Source organism: Ranitomeya variabilis, chromosome 4 (genome assembly GCF_051348905.1).
Source record: "Ranitomeya variabilis isolate aRanVar5 chromosome 4, aRanVar5.hap1, whole genome shotgun sequence".
Lineage (NCBI taxonomy): Eukaryota > Metazoa > Chordata > Amphibia > Anura > Dendrobatidae > Ranitomeya > Ranitomeya variabilis.
In genome coordinates this window covers 626,291,515-626,305,797 of record NC_135235.1, presented here as the reverse complement: position 1 = coordinate 626,305,797, position 14,283 = coordinate 626,291,515, and the positions used below count along the sequence as shown (strand labels likewise).

Genomic DNA, 14,283 nt, shown 5'->3' with positions numbered 1-14,283 from the left:
GGCACTCTTGTAAGTTGAATGTGAGATTTAATTAGTAATAGCGATCCCAAATTAAAGTAACGTTTTGACCTCATATATAGACCTTCATCAGATGGTATGACGGAAACAAGATGCAGCGCCTCCAGGATAAGAGTAGCAGCCCAGGGAGAGTGTGCTCACCGTTACCCCTATCCTGGTGAAGGTCTGTCTGATGAAGGTCTATGTTTGAGACCGAAACGTTACTTTAATTTGGGATTGCTATTGCTAAATAAATCTCACATTCAACTTACTAGTGTAGCAGATGTAATTGTCCTCGTCTTATCATAATATGCGGCCGGTGGAGTACCTGGATTATCAATGTGAAGCCCACCATGCATTTCTGTATGCAATATGTATGGCCTTTTGCAGGCGTCATACTCATTCCCGTACAGTGAGACACATGCAGCCAGCCAGCAGATGAAATCTCCTTTATGGCGAGCCATCCTCGCTTAACCCCTTGATGTTAAGCTTTTGCGGTGTAATTAGTACTTTGTGTTAGTCTTTTATGTCCCTGAGCTCAGGCAGATTGGAGTCCTTTCATTTACTGCTGTGTCGGTGAGGCGGAGGGTGTAATGAAGGCTGCGGAGCTGTTACTTTTATGTTATGATTTGTGACCGTCCCCGTGATGGCGGTGCACGGCCGCAGGGTTCAAAGCACAACTTTGTTCTTTAATATTGAGACTTGGACGGATGATTGAAGTATTTCACTTTGTACCTATGTGTTACAGGGCCTGCACTTTTCTATGTTCTGAGTTTCATGTTTCATTATATTGACGAGTCGTTCCTCCAGAATGAAAAATATTCTCCAGGTGACACCTAGCGCCCTCACTGATCAGTTGTTATCCCTTCCAGCCCCGGCCGGATGTGAACCGTTTACGGCACGGAAAAGCACACCTCCATACACTGTAGCGGTTGTTCCCGGCTACTGCAGCTCAGGTCCTATTGACGTGTATGGGATCTGACTTGCAGTGCCTTAAAACAGTCACTACACAGACTACAGCACTCTGCTCTTCAATGTCGTACACTGATGATGACAGCGGATCCATGGGGGAGCCGGGTGTTGGACCCCAATACTGACTTATCCTAAGGGTGAATCGTCATTATAAATGTACTGGAAAACCAACACAGTGGGGAGAATACACCGTACATGCTCTATGGAAAGATCTGAAAAGGGTTGTGCAAGACTAACACTTTATATTCTAGCGTTATCTCATGTGATACTAAGCCTCCTGTGATTTTTCCCTGATTGGGTTCTTATACCAATCCTCCTGTGATTTTTCCCTGATTGGGTTCTCATACTAATCATCCTGTAATTTTTCCCTGATCGGGGTCTCATACTAATCATCCTGTGATTTTTCCCTGATTGGGGTCTCCTACTAATCATCCTGTGATTTTCTTTCCGTGATCGGCGTCTCGAACCAATCCTCCTGTGATTTTACCCTGATTGGGTACTTACACCAATTCTCCTGTGATTTTTCCCTGATCGGGGTCTAATACCAATCCTCCTGTGATTTTTCCCTGATCGGGGTCTAATACCAATCCTCCTGTGATTTTTCCCTGATCGGGGTCTAATACCAATCCTCCTGTGATTTTTCCCTGATCGGGGTCTAATACCAATCCTCCTGTGATTTTTCCCTGATCGGGGTCTAATACCAATCCTCCTGTGATTTTTCCCTGATCGGGGTCTTATACCAATCCTCCTTTGATTTTTCCATGATCGGGGTCTCATACCAATCCTCCTGTGATTTTTCCCTGATCGGGGTCTTATACCAATCCTCCTGTGATTTTTCCATGATCGGGGTCTCATACCAATCCTCCTGTGATTTTTCCCTGATAGGAGGATTGGTATAAGAACCCAATGATTTTTCTCTGATTGGGTTCTTATACCATCTCCTGTGATTTTTCCTTAATTGGGTTCTTATACCAATCCTCCTGTGATTTTTCCCTAATTGGGTTCTTACACCAATTCTCCTGTGATTTTTCCCTGATCGGGGTCTTATACCAATCCTCCTCTGATAGTTCCCTGATTGGGTTCTTATACCAATCCTCCTGTGATTTTTCCCTGATCGGGGTCTAATACCAATCCTCCTGTGATTTTTCCCTGATCGGGGTCTAATACCAATCCTCCTGTGATTTTTCCCTGATCGGGGTCTTATACCAATCCTCCTTTGATTTTTCCATGATCGGGGTCTCATCCCAATCCTCCTGTGATTTTTCCCTGATCGGGGTCTTATACCAATCCTCCTGTGATTTTTCCATGATCGGGGTCTCATACCAATCCTCCTGTGATTTTTCCCTGATTGGGTTCTTATACCATCTCCTGTGATTTTTCCTTAATTGGGTTCTTACACCAATTCTCCTGTGATTTTTCCCTGATCGGGGTCTTATACCAATCCTCCTGTGATTTTTCCCTGACAGGGGTCTCGTACCAATCCTCCTGTGATTTTTCCCTGATTGGGTTCTTATACCAATCCTCCTGTGATTTTTCCCTGATCGGGTCTCATACCAATCCTCCTGTGATTTTTTCCTGATTGGGTTCTTATACCAATCCTCCTGTGATTTTTTCCTGATTGGGTTCTTATACCAGTCCTCCTGTGATTTTTTCCTGATTGGGTTCTTATACCAATTCTCCTGTGATTTTTTCCTGATTGGGTTCTTATACCAGTCCTCCTGTGATTTTTTTCCTGATTGGGTTCTTATACCAATCCTCCTGTGATTTTTTTCCTGATTGGGTTCTTATACCAGTCCTCCTGTGATTTTTTTCCTGATTGGGTTCTTATACCAATCCTCCTGTGATTTTTCTCTGATTGGGTTCTTATACCAATCCTCCTGTGATTTTTTTTTTTCCTGCTCAGGGTCTCATACTAATCCATGTGTGATTTTTTTTTTTCCCTGATCGGGGCCTTATACCAATGAATAGGTCATCATAAGTGAGTGTGCTCGCAGCTGGTCGCAGTACATGTGCGGTGCAACCGTGCACATATGCTATGGGGAGTGCTTCTACTGCCTAAGTACATGACGTGATTCATGAAAATAGATACATTGGCAAATGACCCGAGCTGTGAAAATCACATGTATGATGTGATTGGGCATGTCGCTGGAATAGGAGACTTATTGTCACTCAGGCCCTTGGACCGAGAATAGTCTCGGAAATGAGAAGACACATGGAAATCTAGACGTCTCTGATTCCCGCATCCGTCATCAGTTTCCTACTATTATCTACATCTCGTATGTTGTGGTCAGTCTTAGTAATTGCCAATGAGACAGCAGTGTCCTCTGAATATCAGAAAGTTTCCTTTCTCTTGTAGAAAGAAATATTGACCCTTAATTTGCAGAAAGTGGGAGTGAAGTGGCCGCCACGTGACGTCTGTCTGCCTGCGCCCAGCGTCTTCTCTCCGTCCACTTCTGGCCCTTGCACGGGGCGGCAATCATTCCCAATCACTGCATAATGAAAACCTGCTCAACAATCAAATAACAAACCAAAAACGCTCTCTACATGTGAACGAGAATCAATGTCCTCGATGGCTCCCCTATCAGTAGGTGAATGTGCTGAGTGTGGGGGCACGGGACGCGCTCTGCCGATTTATTTTGATTGATTTGGGAAGAGAAGCGTCAGAAATTAGGAAGCCGAGCGCCCCTCAAGTGCTGGTGCAGCAGGTTTTCGCGCTCTTTTCTCATTCCCGTCAGCAGATGAATTCCTCTTGTTCAGTGTGAATACCATACACAATCTTTCCGACGAGTTATTTTAAGGATATTTGCAGACAACAGTGTCCATTGCTGAATAGTCAAACTCACAAACCCATCTACCGGTCGTGTTACTGTCCCCGCAGGCTCCATTGGGAGAATGCCAGAGCACCCCCCAATGCACTTCCAGGCACATTGGATTATGACGAGACTGGTATCATTTTTATTCTTCTACTGCCATAACACAACTTTCAGGCATCAAATAGTCTTGACCGGTTCCCTTTAAAGCCCCATACACATTAAATAAAAGCCAGCCAATGCCAATGGACCTGTTGACCATCTAATGTGCATGGGGACCCTTCCCTGACAGATTGAAATTTCATGAGCCCGGAATAATGTCCGATCCATTCGTTTTCAGGGGCAATAAGCAGCTGACTGAGGTGTCTGTAGGCGGCTTTCTTTCCACAAACTCTCTGTTAAGCTTCATCCATGTGACCTAGGGAGCTAAGTCATGTATATGGATAGCTTTACTCCTGCTTCTTCTGGAGACCCCCTGACCATGTTCCATGACTCCCGGTTTAGTACCCAGTCCCTATGGCTCAGTAGTCTTGAGCTGTGCGTGTGCACTGCTGTATGGAGCTTCGTTACTGTGAGACCGGTGCTTGCGCCATGCTGTCAGCACTACGTGGCTGGTGGAGCATGTCCACTTCATAGAGAACATACTGACAGAGGAACCTTGTGATGGCCAATTACCCACCAATCTTAGCAGCAGCACATGGCTCCCGTGTGCCCCGGGTGTGTCTGTGAATCCTTGGTGGGAGTTCCTGTCATCGCCGTTTTTCATCACTGTCCTTGTTCTCGGCGTGTTTGTGTTCCTTCGTCTCTTTTTCATGTCGTCAGATCAGGTTCAGCCACTTGCGGTGTTTAGGATTAGGCCTCGTCATTAGGAGGCAATGCAGCGTACGACCAGCACACAGGGATGTGTTGACTAAATGGCATTGCGGTTTATTTTGCACCTTTGTGTCCCGTGCACCTGTGAAATGTATTGTGCAAATATTTTCAGAGGTGACACTTCACAGTGACGGTGCATGAACCGGAAAAAAATCTGTTCTTCAGCAATTACTTGTACGTCACTCATGGTCCTTTTGTGTTTCTCTTGCAGTTTTTCGAAGTGCCGTTCGATTCGAACATGAACAGGACAAAGAGCCGTCCCCTTGTACGAGGACAGATCAGGTAAGACTACTGCACTAGTCTTCATAATATGATGTCCTCTCCATTGTACCTCTGGGAGCGTGTGTCCAAACACCACACCGTGAAAGCAGCACGGAGAGGAGAGGTAGGACCTCAGGGGAGCAGTAGAGGAGTAGAGAAGAGGGGTAACAGGGATGCAGTAGAGGAGTGGAGAGGAGGGGCAGCAGGGGCGCAGTAGAGGAGTGGAGAAGAGAGGGGCAGCAGGGACGCAGTAGAGGAGGGGCAGCAGGGGCGCAGGAGAGGAGGGGCAGCAGGGGTGCAGTAGAGGAGTGGAGAGGAGGGGGCGCAGTAGAGGAGTGGAGAGGAGGGGCAGCAGGGGCGCAGTAGAGAGTAGAGAAGAGGGGCAGCAGGACCGCAGTAGAGGAGGGGCAGCAGGGCCGCAGTAGAGGAGGGGCAGCAGGGCCGCAGTAGAGGAGGGGCAGCAGGGCCACAGTAGCGTAGGGGCAGCAGGGTTGCAGTAGAGGAGGGGGAGTAGGGGCGCAGTAGAGGGGTGGAGAGGAGGTACATCAGGGGCGCAGTAGAGAGTAGAGAAGAGAGGCAGCAGGGGCGCAGTAGAGGAGTGGAGAGGAGGGGCAGCAGGGGTGCAGTAGAGGAGTGGAGAGGAGGGGCAGTAGGGGGTGGAGAGGAGGGGCAGCAGGGGCACAGTAGAGGAGTAGAGAGGAGGGGCAGCAGGGTCGCAGCAGGGGGGTGGAGAGGAGGGGCGCAGTAGAGGAGGGGCAGGAGGGGCGCAGTAGAGGAGGGGCAGCAGGGGCGCAGTAGAGGAGTGGAGAGGAGGGGCAGCAGGGGCGCAGTAGAGAGGAGGGGCAGCAGGGGCGCAGTAGAGAGGAGGGTCAGCAGGGCCGCAGTAGAGGAGGGGCAGCAGGGCTGCAGTGGAGGAGGGGCAGCAGGGCCTCAGTAGAGGAGGGGCAGCAGGGTCACAGTAGAGGAGGGGGAGTAGGTGCGCAGTAGAGGGGTGGAGAGGAAGTGCATCAGGGGCGCAGTAGAGAGTAGAGAAGAGAGGCAGCAGGGGCGCAGTCGAGGAGTGGAGAGGAGGGGCAGCAGGGGCGCAGTAGAGGAGTGGAGAGGAGGGGCAGTAGGGGGTGGAGAGGAGGGGCAGCAGGGTCGCAGCAGGGGGGTGGAGAGGAGGGGCAGCAGGGGCGCAGTAGAGGAGTGGAGAGGAGGGGCAGCAGGGCCGCAGTAGAGGAGGGGGAGTAGGGGTGCAGTAGAGGGGTGGAGAGGAGGTGCATCAGGGGCGCAGTAGAGTAGAGAAGAGAGGCAGCAGGGACGCAGTAGAGGAGTGTAGAGGAGGGGCTGCAGGGGCGAAGTAGAGGAGGGGCAGTAGGGGGGTGGAGAGGAGGGGCAGGAGGGGCACAGTAGAGGAGGGGCAGCAGGGGGGTGGAGAGGAGGGGCAGCAGGGGCGCAGTAGAAGAGTGGAGAGGAGGGGCAGCAGGGACGCAGTAGAGGAGGGGCAGCAGGGGCGCAGTAGAGGAGTGGAGAGGAGGGGCAGCAGGGGCGCAGTAGAGGAGTGGAGAGGAGGGGTAGTAGGGGGTGGAGAGGAGGGGCAGCAGGGGCGCAGTAGAGGAGTGGAGAGGAGGGGCAGCAGGGGGCAGTAGAGAAGTGGAGAGGAGGGGCAGCAGGGGCGCAGTAGAGGAGTGGAGAGGAGGGGCAGCAGGGGCACAGTAGAGGAGTGGAGAGGAGGGGGCAGTAGAGGAGTGGAGAGGAGGGGCAGCAGGGGCGCAGTAGAGGAGTGGAGAGGAGGGGCAGCAGGGGCGCAGTAGAGGAGTGGAGAGGAGGGGCACAGGAGAGGAGTGGAGAGGAGGGGCAGTAGAGAAGTGGAGAGGAGGGGCAGTAGAGAAGTGGAGAGGAGGGGCAGCAGGGGGGTGGAGAGGAGGGGCAGCAGGGGCGCAGTAGAAGAGTGGAGAGGAGGGGCAGCAGGGACGCAGTAGAGGAGGGGCAGCAGGGGCGCAGTAGAGGAGTGGAGAGGAGGGGCAGCAGGGGCGCAGTAGAGGAGTGGAGAGGAGGGGTAGTAGGGGGTGGAGAGGAGGGGCAGCAGGGGCACAGTAGGAGTGGAGAGGAGGGGCAGTAGGGGGGTGGAGAGGAGGGGCAGCAGGGGCACAGTAGAGGAGTGGAGAGGAGGGGCAGTAGGGGGGTGGAGAGGAGGGGCAGCAGGGGTGCAGTAGAGGTCATTACTCCATGCTAATTCTCTTGGATCTCTCCGCAGCATTCGATACTGTGGATCATCAGCTGCTCCTCACTATGCTCTGCTCCATCGGCCTCAAGGACACCGTTCTCTCCTGGTTCTCCTCCTATCTCTCTGACCGATCCTTCACTGTATGTTTTGCTGGTTCCTCCTCCTCTCACCTTCCCCTTACTGTTGGGGTTCCTCAAGGATCAGTCCTAGGCCCCCTCCTCTTCTCTTTGTATACTGCCCCTATTGGACAAACAATCAGTAGATTTGGTTTCCAGTACCATCTCTATGCTGACGACACCCAATTATATACCTCTTCTCCTGTTATCACGCCGACCTTTTTAGAAAACACCAGTGATTGTCTTACCGCTGCCTCTAACATCATGTCCTCCCTCTATCTGAAACTGAACCTGTCAAAAACTGAACTCCTTGTGTTCTCTCCCTCTACTAACCTACCTTTGCCTGACATTGCCATCTCTGTGTGCGGTTCCACCATTACTCCAAAGCAACATGCCCGCTGCCTTGGGCTCATCCTTGATTCCGAGCTTTCATTCACCTCCCACATCCGATCACTGTCTCGCTCTTATCTGCATCTCAAAAACATTTCTAGAATTCGCCCTTTTCTTTCGACTCTGCAAAAACTCTTACTGTTTCACTTATTCATTCTCGTCTGGACTACTGTAACTCTCTACTAATCGGCCTCCCTCTTACCAAACTCTCCCCACTCCAATCTGTCCTGAATGCTGCTGCCAGGATCATATTCCTCACCAACCGTTACACTGATGCCTCTACCTTGTGCCAGTCATTACACTGGCTACCCATCCACTCCAGAATCCAGTACAAAACTACTACCCTCATCCACAAAGCGCTCCATGGCTCAGCACCACCCTACATCTCCTCTCTGGTCTCAGTCTACCACCCTACCCGTGCCCTCCACTCCGCTAATGACCTCAGGTTAGCATCCTCAATAATCAGAACCTCCCACTCCCGTCTCCAAGACTTTACACGTGCTGCTCCGATTCTTTGGAATACACTACCCAGGTTAATACGATTAATCCCCAATCCCCACAGTTTTAAGCGCGCCCTAAAAACTCATTTGTTCAGACTGGCCTACCGCCTCAACGCATTAACCTAACTATCCCTGTGTGGCCTATTAAAAAAAAAAAAAACCATAATCAGGTTCCTCGCGTCATGTTCTCATACACTTTATGCAGTTAATAGCCCTCTGTGTCTGTACTGCTACATACTTAGGCTGTTAACTGGTTCATGCAGCTTTACATGAACACCTGAGCCTTACACTATGGCTGGTCCAAATAACTAAAGCAATTGTTACCATCCACCTCTCGTGTCTCCCCTTTTCCTCATAGTTTGTAAGCTTGCGAGCAGCAGGGCCCTCATTCCTCCTGCTATCTTTTTTGAACTGTGATTTCTGTTATGCTGTAATGTCTATTTTCTGTACAAGTCCCCTCTATCATTTGTAAAGCGCTGCGGAATATGTTGGCGCTATATAAATAAAAATTATTATTATTATTATTAGAGGAGTGGAGAGGAGGACAGCAGGGGTAGTAGAGAAGTGGAGAGGAGGACAGCAGGGGGTAGTTGAGAAGTGGAGAGGAGGACAGCAGGGGGTAGTTGAGAAGTGGAGAGGAGGACAGCAGGGGCACAGTAGAGGGGTGGTGAGAACATTAAAAAACTTAAAGGGAAACCCTAAGGATGTGTTCCCTAATGTCTGTGGGAGTTTGACTATAACAACCAATATTGTGCGCCCCTGAAACAACCCTATTCAGATTGTCCGGACATTTGGGGTTATCCCTCCAGATCTGGGAGTTTTGGGGCTAGCATACCTGTATGAGAAAGGATAAAGCTTTCTTATGACGTCCGCTGCTGTAGGACTCATATTTCCTTATTTACTGAGAGGATCTGGACATTCCCGACCCCGGCACACCGGCCAATAAAAGCACTCCGACTGGAACTGGCAACGGGATGGAAAGTTACTGGCAAGTACAGGGAGATGGCTGCCACGGATGGTGGGTGGTCGACTCTGCAGTAATAATCTGCCCGGCATTAATAATGACTGTAAATATAGAGGAGGATATTATATTATCAGGGTGTCGCTGTATAGATCAGACACCACTGGGAGGGAGGAATATTTTTAAAACTTTTTGTTAGACAATAATTAACGGTGATTTTCATTTTCAATATCTTTGCTTGCTGTTTGACCACGTGATATTGTGTTTATATCGAAGGTTGAAAACCCTCCCGATTGTCCTCGATTGTCACGGCTGCCTGGATCGTGCTGGGAGGGATACGATAACCAGAATGTTTCCGTTTACATACAGCAAACAGTGATCTTAAAAATGGTGGGCAATTAAACCACCGGAAAGTTGCAGAACATTTTATTATATAAAGATTAAACTTTTATTTTTTTTCTTACATACAAATAGGAAACACCATTAAAGTGTAACGATGGTCCCAAAACTGGCTACTGAGGAGGCGCTCATGGACCGTCCGTACACTGGTCACACCACTCTCCCAGCTCATTTTACTAATTAGCGGGGTCTAAGACCCTGGACCCTCACCAATCAAAACTTCAGACTTGACAGGTTGCAGAAACCACAGTAACTAATCGGGGTGTACATTGTGCAGCCTGCGGCTCGTTGTTGTACCATCTCCATAAGCTTTTCCCATTAATGAGACTGTTGTAATTAATTTCCTATCGTCTGGCAGCCCCTCCCCCCGCGTCCACAATCAGGGCTTATTTCCCAGGAGTTGTTCTTTTTATGCTGGTGCTTTGAGGATGTGACATGACACCCAGATATTAACAATTAAAAAAACACGATCTGGTTCCATTACTGGATATACGAGGCGTGCGATGCACATTGTCGCCGTGTTCTGGTAATTAGCTGCAGGGATCATTTACAATAAGCGTGCGTGTTACCTGTAGACCCCGGGGCCATTCCATTTTTTCAATCATTTTCAGAGGAGGTGAAGGAGAAAATGGCTGCATGTAGGATTAGTGCCTCTCCTCCAGGCTACGTCCTGCGTACAGGTTGTATGCTCCAGCAGCCGCAACTCGTAGTAATTAAGAGGACATTATTAGAAAGCTCATCAAGGAAGGAATAGTCTCCAGTCACCTTCTGCTTCATTAGTGGAAACTGATATCATGGATGGACAGTGGAGATGACTCTTCTAAAGACCTGGGCACGATGCTCCTACACGCCGTGTGCCGAGGTGCTGTGCTACAGATCATGCATTTGGTCACTGTGCTCCCACCGTCGTGCATCTGTGCACGGTGCTCCTGCAGGCTGTGCGTGTGGTCATGGTGCTCCTGCAGGCTGTGCGTGTGGTCACGGTGCTCCTGCAGGCTGTGCGTGTGGTCACGGCGCTCCTGCAGGCTGTGTGTGTGATCACGGTGCTCCTAGAGGTTGTGCGTGTGGTCACGGTGCTCCTGCAGGCTGTGCGTGTGGTCACGGTGCTCCTGCAGGCTGTGCGTGTGGTCACGGTGCTCCTAGAGGTTGTGCGTGTGGTCACGGTGCTCCTAGAGGTTGTGCGTGTGGTCACGGTGCTCCTAGAGGTTGTGCGTGTGGTCACGGTGCTCCTAGAGGTTGTGCGTGTGGTCACGGTGCTCCTGCAGGCGGTGCCTCTGGTTACGGAGTTCATACAGGCCACGCATCTGGGCATGGTGCTCCTGCAGTCTGTGCGTCTGTGCACAGTGCTCCTGCAGTCAATGCGTCTGAGCACGTGCTCCTGCAGTCTGTGCTTCTGAGCACGTGCTCCTGCAGGCTGTGTGTGTGGCCACGGTGCTCCTGCAGGCCATGCATCTGGGCGTGGTACACCCACAGGTTGTGTGTCTGGGCATGATGTCCCTGCAGGGCATTAAAGGTACCGTCACACTAGGCGATATCGCCAGCAATCCGTGACGTTGCAGCGACCTGGATGGCGATATCGCTGTATTTGACACGCAGCAGCGATCTGGATCCCGCTGTGAAATTGCTGGTCGCTGCTAGAAGGTCTGCACATTAATTGGTCGCTAGGTCGCCGTGTATCGCCGTGTTTGACAGCAAAAGCGACGATACCAGCGATATTTTACACTGGTAACCAGGGTAAACATCGGGTTACTAAGCGCAGGGCCGCGCTTAGTAACCCGATGTTTACCCTGGTTACCAGCGTAAAAGTTAAAAAAACAAACAGTACATACTCACCTGCGCGTCCCCCAGCCTCTGCTTCCTGACACTAAAGCGCCGGCCCTAAACTGAAAGTGAAAGCAACAGCGGTGACGTCACCGCTCTGCTGTTAGGGCCGGAGCTCAGTCAGCGTCAGGAAGCAGAGGCTGGGGGACGCGCAGGTGAGCATGTACTGTTTGTTTTTTTAACTTTTACGCTGGTAACCAGGGTAAACATCGGGTTACTAAGCGCGGCCCTGCGCTTAGCAACCCGATGTTTACCCTGGTTACCCGGGGACCTCGGCATCGCTGGTCGCTGGAGAGCGGTCTGTGTGACAGCTCTCCAGCGACCACACAGCGACGCTGCAGCGATCGGCATTGCTGTCGCTATCGCTGCAGCGTCGCTTAGTGTGACGGTACCTTTAGCTTAAGCATGCAATATTCCCCGGCCACTCACCATAAATTTACAACATATGATCCTTAAACAAGAAATTCATCTTTCAATTTTGGAAATTCTTATTTCTTCCCCTCTGATTTCTGCCGTTCAGTCACGTAGGTCAGGTCAGACATGTGTACATGGGGTCGTGACACTGGCAGGGTCAGTCCTATCTCCTGCCGACAGTCCGACCCTACAAGCCACCTCATTGTGTTATCATTGATATGATTTATCCATCCGTCATCTTGCTTCTCGACAGCTCACGGACAGTTCTAAAACGTCCATTAGATGAAGGTGCAGATGCAGATTGGTCATGACAGGGAAAGATGTTCTTAGTTCGGAGGCACGCTGACAATCCCGTGCTCCTGTTTGAATTAGATCTTTAGCTTTGTTCATCCTGATCTACCTGATTCCTGAATCATCTCAGTAGGGGAATGTGAGGATGGAGGACTTTGGAGAATTATACTATTTTTTTTTGCATTCTACCCACATGACGTGACGGGTCAGGGGTCTTTTAAATTTCAGTTTCAATGCAACTCATTTCTGCTGACTGAAAGCTAATAATAAATGCCCTGTTTTCCCAGCAAAATATATATTTCTGACAGGTCACCTTTCACTCGCCGTATATTGAAGTTGGCTGAAGATTATACGAGTAGAGTGCGGAGAGCGGCCAGGGCATAAAATAAGAGCAGCCTCCATATATTTTCTTTGTGACATGCTGTATACCTGGGGGAGCGAGGGCTCCCCGGCCTCTAAATGTCAAGGCTTTCCGAAAGGCGGCTGAGAGAAGCGGCAGCGTCGCCAGGCAGTCAGCTCGCTGCTGGGGTCTGTTCCTGAAGCCTCGACAGCACAGTCTGTCATGTCACCGAGGCGTCAGGCTCGTAGTGCCCTACCCTCGTTTTCTATCAGTAATGCAAATGACTGATTAACCCCTTATCCTGCAGGACAGGGTGCAACCTGTAGCTGGGTCCCAGGGTCTCGGCAGCACATCTCACAATAGGGTATAAGTGTTTCTGAGATCTGTAACTGGGTCCCAGGGTCTCGGCAGCACATCTCACAATAGGATATAAGTGTTTCCGAGATCTGTAACTGGGTCCCAGGGTCTCGGCAGCACATCTCACAATAGGATATAAGTGTTTCCGAGATCTGTAACTGGGTCACACGGTCTCGGCAGCACATTTCACAATAGGATATAAGTATCTCCGCGATCTGTAGCTGGGTCACAGGGTCTCGGCAGCACATCTCCCAGTAGGATATAAGTGTCTCCGAGATCTGTAACTGGGTCCCAGGGTCTCGGCAGCACATCTCACAGTAGGATATGTGTCTCCGCGATCTGTAGTTGGGTCACAGGGTCTCAGCAGCATATCTCACAGTACGATATAAGTGTCTCCGCGATCTGTAGTTGGGTCAGAGTCTCGGCAGCACATCTCACAGTAGGATATAAGTGTCTCTGCGATCTGTAGCTGGGTCACAGGGTCTCGGCAGCACATCTCAGTAGGATATAAGTGTCTCTGCGATCTGTAGTTGGGTCACAGGGTCTCGGCAGCACATTTCACAATAGGATATAAGTGTCTTCGCAATCTGTAGCTGGGTCACAGGGTCTCGGCAGCACATCTCACAGTAGGATATAAGTGTCTCCGAGATCTGTAACTGGGTCCCAGGGTCTCGGCAGCACATCTCACAGTAGGATATAAGTGTCTCCGCGATCTGTAGCTGGGGCCCAGGGTCTCGGCAGCACATCTCACAGTAGGATATAAGTGTCTCCGCGATCTGTAGCTGGGTCACAGGGTCTCAGCAGTACATCTCACAGTGGGACATAAGGGTCTCCTCAATCAGTTACTGGGTCCTGGGATCTTGGCAGGACATCTCACAGTAGGATGTAAGGGTCTCCGCAATCTGTAGCTGGGTTTCTGTGTCTCAGCAGCACATCTCACAGTAGGATGTAAGGGTCTTCGCAATCCTTTTCTGGGGACCAGAGTCTCTCCAACACATCTCACAGTGGCATATAAATGTCTCTGCAATCTGTAGCTGCGGCCAGGGTCTCTTCAGCACCTCTCACAGTAGGATATAAGGGTCTCTGCTAACTAGCTGGGCCCCAGGGTTTCTGCAGCACATCTCACAGGCTGCAGTCACTTAATGTAACATCCGCTTATCCTTCATTTACATTTGATGTCTGACTATAGATTACCAGTCACATATACAGACTTGTTTCAAGGAATCTCTTTTCCCGACATCCGTGTGATCTGTGAGGGAACTACGGTACTTCTCAGAGGAAACTGATCTACACTCAGCTTCAAAGGGGTATAAATATGGAGGAATCTTATAAGGCACAAATATGTATAAAATCTAATAAATAAGATTGTGTGCACTAAACATTCCAGAGTAGTAGTACAAAAGTGTATAATGCTGCTCCTAAGTACAAGAATATAGCTACTGTAATACTGCTTATTTGTACAAGAATATAACTGCTATAGTACAGACCTATGTACAAGAATGTAACTACTATAATACTGTCCCTAAGTGCAAGAATATAACTACTATAATACTGCCTTCTATGTACAAGAAT

General features: G+C 50.0%; 1 protein-coding gene across 2 annotated transcripts in view; it reads left to right on the top strand.

Moving 5' to 3' along the window:
- The window catches only part of COX10 (cytochrome c oxidase assembly factor heme A:farnesyltransferase COX10), an 88,008-nt gene that overhangs the window by 59,180 nt on the left and 14,545 nt on the right, over positions 1-14,283 (top strand). For both annotated transcript variants that reach the window (XM_077253585.1, XM_077253586.1), the window contains exon 5: positions 4,864-4,934. In XM_077253585.1, the coding sequence (XP_077109700.1) occupies positions 4,864-4,934 (71 nt within the window). The remainder of the gene's footprint in view (positions 1-4,863; positions 4,935-14,283) is intronic.